This window comes from Suricata suricatta, chromosome X (assembly GCF_006229205.1).
Source record: "Suricata suricatta isolate VVHF042 chromosome X, meerkat_22Aug2017_6uvM2_HiC, whole genome shotgun sequence".
NCBI classification, from domain to species: domain Eukaryota; kingdom Metazoa; phylum Chordata; class Mammalia; order Carnivora; family Herpestidae; genus Suricata; species Suricata suricatta.
In genome coordinates, this window is record NC_043717.1 from 106497260 (window position 1) to 106504624 (window position 7365).

Consider the following 7365-nt stretch of genomic DNA (forward strand, 5'->3'; position numbering starts at 1 on the left):
AGCCATGTCATAAATCAGAGAGGGCTCCAGTGTTCAGAGAGCTCTCAATGTAAGGGAAGCAATGAAACATGTGCTCTAAGAGCTAGAATATAAAATGGCCGTGGTGATTAGTGTCATAGAGAAGGGATTGAGACAGACTTCAGATCTCTAATGGGACCAAAGAGGATTCAAGCATTTCTGGCTATAGACAGAAGGTGGGTTTTTTGGAGGAGAAGGTATTTGTTGAGCTGGGCCTTAATAGATGAATACAGTTTAGAAATGAGGGAAGTAGATAAACAAAATGGGATCTGTCCATACAATGGAATATTATTCAGCCTTAAAAGGGAAGGAAGTTCTGACGCATGCTACAACAGGGATGAGCCTTGAGGACTTTATGCTGGATGAAATAAGCCAGTCATGTGTGTTTTACCACGATTTCTTAAAATTAAAAAGTAAATTATCACAAGGCAAAAAAAAAAAAAAGAAAAGAAAGAAAGGTAATACAAGGAAGGTACTTTCAACTATGAGACTATGCATGAACCAAAGCAAGACAGTGAATACTCTGGTTTCTCTTCAGATCTCGTAAATCTTTTGCCTTTTACCAAAGCAAGACAGTGAAGAAAGTGAGATGTGTTCAGTCTGGTGGAAGGTCCATGGGAGTGAGTAGTGGGAGATAAAGTGGAAAGCTGAAGCCAGATCTGGGAAGACCTTACATGCTAGCAAAGGAGCTCAGCCTTGTGTTGGCATTTGGATGTGAGGCAGTGAAATGCATTGGAGCTTTCCATAAGGAGTGCAGGCTGGCTGGCAGCAGATTGGGAGTGGATTGGAGAGGCTAGCTCAGAGGTCAGGGGTCTAATCAGGAGGCTGATGGTCTCGGTCGGAAGCTACAAGGACCTGCACTTTGAGGCTTCAGAGGAAGGAGGGACAGATTTGGGAAACGTTGGAAAGACTGAATGAATAGGACTTTGTAATTGATTGGATAAGGGTAATGAAGAGGAAGAAATTAAAGATGAAATACAGCTGTGAAATTCATTTTATTTTGAAGCTCTTTTCAAAAGAGTTTTAGGAACAGTATCATTTTCTGAAATGGAAGAGTTTACAGAACTTCAATATATAAAGCTGATTGAGCAGAGCAGCTCAGAAGGAAGGCAAGATCAGGAGACACTGATTCCCATGCTCCTACCTCGGGGATGACCACAGTGCTCCTTACATGGAGAAATCCAGCATTGGTGACAGGGAAGACCATCCTGCCATTACCAGAAAGAGGGGATGGGTTTGGTTATCAATTTGGTTTCCGAGCAATTTGAAATACTAATGGGCCATCTTGGTGGTAATGAGCCAGAGGTGATCACTGCAGGTCTAGAGCTCTAGAGAGAGCATAAGATCGAGGTTTCCATTTGGCAGTGATCTGCAAGTTGTCAAATCTGTACCAACACATACATGACTGGGAAATCCTGCCAAGGTCAAGAAATAAGAGACCTGAGCAATGAACCTTGGGAGATGCCAACCTTAGGGAGACACCAACTCAGCAGAGCAGGAGGAAGAGGTTCCCATGGCAAAGCATGGCCAGAAATAGAACAGTCAGTATCATCCCACCATTGCCAGATGGGGAGGGCAGAGTCTACCATGTGAACAGGGCATGTGGTCTTGTGACACATACTGTCACAGGATTACAAACCTTGCCACCTACTTTCTTCATCTGGATCCCACTCTTTCTGTGGGTAATGACAGTTCAGAGTAAAACTCAGAAGTCTCTTACCCATTTGGTTTTTGATCTGGTCAGGATAAGCTTTCACCATCCTGGAGGCCCTCGGGTGACATAGACACAGACATCAGTCACGACCTCAGTGAACAAAAGGCAGCTTCAGCCTTGGTCCCAAGATACAAGGCCTGGTGTGCTGCTATTTGCTACACTGGATTTGGTATTTTGCAGAGTGACTCGGACACCTTATTTACCCTAGTGAAAGTTCTGAGCTGTTCCCTTATCAAAAATATACATATCAGGTTCACCTCTCTCTTTCTCTCCCCCTCCTTTCTCTTTCTCTTGCACTCACTAAAAAGTTTTAAACCAGTATAGCTTTACTTTATTAAGTAAGTTGAAATTTTAATTTAAAATCTTCCCACAAAGAAACCTGTAGCTAAAATTTCTTCACTGGTACATTATTTCAAATATTTAAGGATTAAGTAATACCAATTCTATACCAACTTTTCTCAGAAAAATGGAAAGGAAGGAATATTTCCCGATATTCTATGAGGGCCATCATTATCCTAACACTCAATCCAGACAAAGACATTACAGGAAAAAAAATTCTTTTTTATTTTTTTAATGTTTGTTTGTTTGTTTTGTTCTACCAGGACAACACACTTTACGTACTTTGCTTCGGTAAACTTGACATATGACAAGTAGATAAGTTAGGAAGTGGTTACTCATTGCACGAAAAGGTGATTTGATTTACAAATATGATTCATTAGAGCAGTGTGGTTCCCAGACTAGCAGAATCAGTATCACCTGGGAACTTATGAGAAATGCAAATTTCAGGTCACCTTGTACAGCCTGAATGAGAAACTTTGGGGAGGAGGTCTAGCAGCCTGTGTTTTAACAAGCTTTCCAACTCTTGCACTTATTCTTGCTCAGTCCTCTCTCTCCTTGCTCATCTCTCTATCTTTATTTCCTTCCCTTCCCCCTTCGTCCTCTCCCCACCCACCTCTCCTACCAGATTTGCCAATGGCTGTCTTCACGGGATAATGGGGCTTATGTAATCGTAGCGCCTGACTAGCTGAGTGCATTGTTTTCCTTTCTCTTGCCTTGTTTCCTAATGTGCTTGACATTGGTCATGGTGGGGGGCACTTGTGGGGAGAAGCACTGGGTGTTATATGGAAACCAATTTGACAATAAACTATTATAAAAAAAAAGTACATACAAAAAGATGGTCTAAAAAGCTGGACCTTATGGCGACTCTTTGTCCTTTTTCCCAGGATGGAGACACTCCAAAAAAGACAGCCTCTGCCACCGTTACAGTCACCAACACTGCTATTGCCACTGCCACTGTCACTGCTACTGCCATTGTCACTGCCACTGTCACGGCCACTGCCACTGCCACTGCCACAGCCACTACCACAACCACTACCACCACCATTTCCACCATCACCTCTACCATCACCACCGGCCTCATGGACAGCAGTCACCTGGAGATGGCGTCCTGGGCAGCCTTGCCCCTTCTGTCCAGCAGCAGCACCAACGTCCGGAGACCCAAGCTCACTTTCGATGACTCGTATGTTGTCTCCTAATTACCATGGACACAGTGTTGGGGGTGGAGGCTGTATGGCTTTTCTAGCACATTCCACGTGTCACCCAAAGTAAGACCTTGGCAGTAGCTCTTCCTCCTCAAGCACAGCTCCATCCCCAATGAGAAATGTCTTTGGCCCATGTTAATCATGGAGCTCTGTTACTGTTTCCAAAGACAGGTTCTTAATTCTAGGTTGCTTTGTTCTCTTTCTTATCCATATCCTAAGATTGAACAGTGTCCAATGGCTGCCAGGTTCATTTGGGTCCATGGAATGTTCAGACCGTGGAATGGCTGGGTTGGAGGGGACAGTCATTTATCCCAATGCATATTATGCACTTCCTGTTCCACTTCTGGGGTTATTTCGGGGTTGATTGGTACAGGAAGGAGAGCATTCACCTACCCTTTTGAGGGCATTGTATTGGAATGGATTTATAGCGAAACAATCGGGCTTTTCAGTGAAAAGATGAAACCTTGGTTGCTGAAACAGCTCCTTTTGTTTGTTTAGGGTTCACAATGCTGATTTTTACATGCAAGAGGCTAAGAAGCTAAAGCACAAAGCTGACGCACTGGTAGGTTTTTTTTCCTCTCACTGCTTTCCTCCCGTTAAGGTATTATGCTTTGAAGGAGAACCAAGAAGCATACAGGTCAAAGTTCCTTGCTGCTCTGACACAAGGAGGTTGGGGCTAACTCCTCAGAGCGTAGTTCCCAGGTCCTTGGCAGCATGTTGCCCTGCCTTCATCCACGTTCTTGCTCTTCCTATTGTTGTCTTTTGAGTGAATTTCCAAATGACTTTTGAAACTGCCCTGGAGAAAGTGGGAACTCCCATTGGTCCCAATAAATCAGGACTGGTGTGGCAGAGAGAAGGTTATGGAAAGCTGGTTATGTGGCCTCAAAAATTAGCTTTGGGAAACCTAGGTGTGTAGAAAAAACTCTGCCCTGTGCTGCATCGATCACATGTTTCCAGAATGAGACCTACGGCCAGGTAAGGACCCTACACAGAAAAGGGAAGTTCTGTCATCTGGATTTCTGAGGACGCATGGCCCCACAGCCTCAAGGGTCTTGGCCACCTAGATCAGCAATGAGTTCAGCATGTTGAGTTGTCTTGATTGCTCCTCCTAATAGGGGGTCCCAAACATATGCTATAATTCTTCAGGGAGGTTTAAAACAAACCTGATGCCCAAGTCATACCCTAGACAAATGGAATCAGAAGTTCTGAGCCTGGGACCCAGGCGTGGGCATTAACCCTCTCTGCCGTCTTAGAGAAGGCCCTCAATTCGGGATCTTCACCTTTGACTGAACCCCAGCACAACTACAGGAATCAATTCAACTCTGTTATGTTAAAAAGAATAGTACCCTCCATCATGGCATTGCATCTATCCAGGAAGTAGCGGACCCGTAGTGTTGGACACTGGCAGGGCTGTGATAGACTACCATGCCAGCCTCTGCACTGTGACTTGCTGCATCTGTCACTTCCCTACTTTATGTCATTGTCCCACCATGGTCCAAGTTGCTCAGGTACTATCTACAGCTAACCTTTCTGTGGTGTGAGCGCTCCTTTGAAAACTATTGTCCTCGCTCTTGCAGATGAAACAAAGCAGCCTGAGTACCAACTCCACCACAGATGCTGGTGAGACTGTGATACAGAAGGCATGTCCTCAACTCCGCAGCAGCACAGACATGCTGTGTGGTTGACCCTGGCAAGATCAGGGCAAGGGAGCACATGAACTTTCTCTTGACAGGCTGGTCCCCAGGCTCAGGAAGAGTGGGATGGGCACGGGAGACCAGGTACATGAGATCTAGAAGAACTGAGAAGAATCAGAGCCACAGGGATCTACACATGTGATTAAGCACTAACACTGTTCCCTTCCAGTGTTGTTTATGTGAACCCCCAAAATCACTCTTGGCCTAAGCCTTTAGAAAATGCATTTTCATTTGGGGGTATTTCATCCCCTGCATGGGGTCAAAAGCCAGTTTGGGGGTAAAGCAAAAAAGTCAGACATTGCAACGGTTGTGACCCCCAAGGCAACAGTACATAAAGAGATAATGTGTATATTTTTCGCATTTAAATTTCAGTGGAGCTGTGTGGAAAAAATATCTGAAATACCTCCTCAGTAGCCAAGGGTGAGGTGGTAATGAGGGAAAGAGTGTGAAGAAACACTCATTTAGAGGAAGATATCTTCTCTAGGCTTTTATCTGTGCCAGAGCTGGAAGCCCCTCTATAGTTCAAGCGACTCGTTTTATGGACGGCGAAACTGAACCCCAAGAAGAGGGTGTGACCTGCCACTGATTGGCACTATGGCCATGTAATTTCCATCTGGACTTCAGTTTCTCCTCTTGGAAAAAAGAGAGGTTTGGGCCAGGAGATCTTTAAGAAGCCTTCCAGCTATGGATTTGTGAATGAAAAGTCACTTTGAAAACTGAGGATGTAAAGATTAATTTCCCCATGGGAAAGTCAGTTAGAGCTGGATTACCTAAGGAAATAATCTTGGAAAGCAAGGGAAGAAGGAGATAGTTTGCATATACACACATAGGTTTGCATAAGATCACTTTGAATTTGGTTGAAACCAATATTTTTCCACAACAGCGTACAGTAGGGAAAGCACAGAATTCCTGCAGTGAATATAAAAGCTGAAGAACATTTATTATAAAGAGAATCATTTACAAGAAGCAGTTGTACTTAATCCTTTGCTAGAGACAGCCTCTCTGCCATTTTGAGAATTGAAACCTTCACAGTCCCAAGAAAATATTTTGATAAAAGGTATACAAGAAAATTAAAACAGCTAAATCTGCATTATATTGGCTCTTTTCCATAGAATTCCATATTAGTGGAATTTCTACATCCTGCTATCAAAAATTGAAAACATTAAACACTGTTATAAAATACTCACTATAAAAGTGTCATATATAATATTCATTACACATAAAAAAGAAATCAGTATGTCTAAGTCAGTTTAATCATGACCATTATCCGGGCTAAAACCTTTTGCAATAAAATTTTACTAAACTAAAATATTTAGTAGTGCTATATTTTTTGGCTTTTTGACACACTATTTCAGACCATCATTTACAATGAAAGTGATGTGATTATTGTCAACAGTCACACTAAAGCCTCACATTTTTCATGACAATAGCATCAATTTGTTACCCTTCTCCTGGGGGTGGGTTGATGTGCTCAGAAAGAGTTCCAAGCATAGACTGCATCTGGACATGGTCCAGGAGCCTTACCAAAAGCAGAGTTCACCACAAGCTCTGTCCATAGGACCCTGTCATGACCAGGCTCATCAATTCAGTGCATAGAAACTAGCCAAGACAGTGATTTGCATTCTGGGCCACTAAAAAATAATGACAACAGCAGGACCGCAAGTGCATGATAACACCACAACACACGTGCTACCTTGGCTGCCTTCTTCTCTTCCCTGCAAGCCTCAGTATCATGACAACAGAACCTAAATCAGCTGTGTCTTGTGGATAAAAAGTCACACATCGCCTCCCCTTTCTATCAGGGCTTCTCAACGCTGGCACTGTTGGCATGTTGGGCGGGGTAATCCTTCACTGTGGGGGCTTTCCTGGGCATTGGGAAATGTTTGGCAGTGTCTCTGGCGTCTCCCAACTAGTCCCTTGTGTTCACGACCAGAAACATCTCCAGAAGTTGCCAAATGTTCCCTGGTGGGAGGGGTGCAAAATTGCCCCAGCTTGAGACCCACTCCTTTAATATGAGGGAGAAAAGTGGCAATATTGTGTTCACAAGTGATCTTACTGTTTCAGTTTGAGAAATTTGGCAAAGCCGTGAGTTATGCCGATGCAGCCCTGTCATTCACCGAATGCGGCAACGCGATGGAGCGCGACCCTCTGGAAGCCAAGTCTCCGTACACCATGTACTCCGAGACCGTGGAGCTCCTCAGGTTCATGGCTTTTCTACATAATTAGGAGCTGCTATGTTTTCTAAAAATACCATATCCTCCTCCTAATGGTTTGTCCTATGCATCTTCTTAGAAGTCATCATAATTAGTTCTTGCCATCTGATTAACATCATGGAAAATTTATAGTTGATAGACACTGCTTTTATTTTTTTTGTGATATTGGTTGATTTCTTTTTTTT

General features: G+C 43.6%; 1 protein-coding gene across 1 annotated transcript in view; it reads left to right on the forward strand.

The window, feature by feature from the left end:
• Positions 1-7365, forward strand: part of AFF2 (AF4/FMR2 family member 2) — a 307058-nt gene that overhangs the window by 281942 nt on the left and 17751 nt on the right. Inside the window, exons 13-15 of the mRNA XM_029930698.1 lie at positions 2956-3251; positions 3772-3835; positions 7032-7168. Of these exons, the coding sequence (XP_029786558.1) occupies positions 2956-3251; positions 3772-3835; positions 7032-7168 (497 nt within the window). The remainder of the gene's footprint in view (positions 1-2955; positions 3252-3771; positions 3836-7031; positions 7169-7365) is intronic.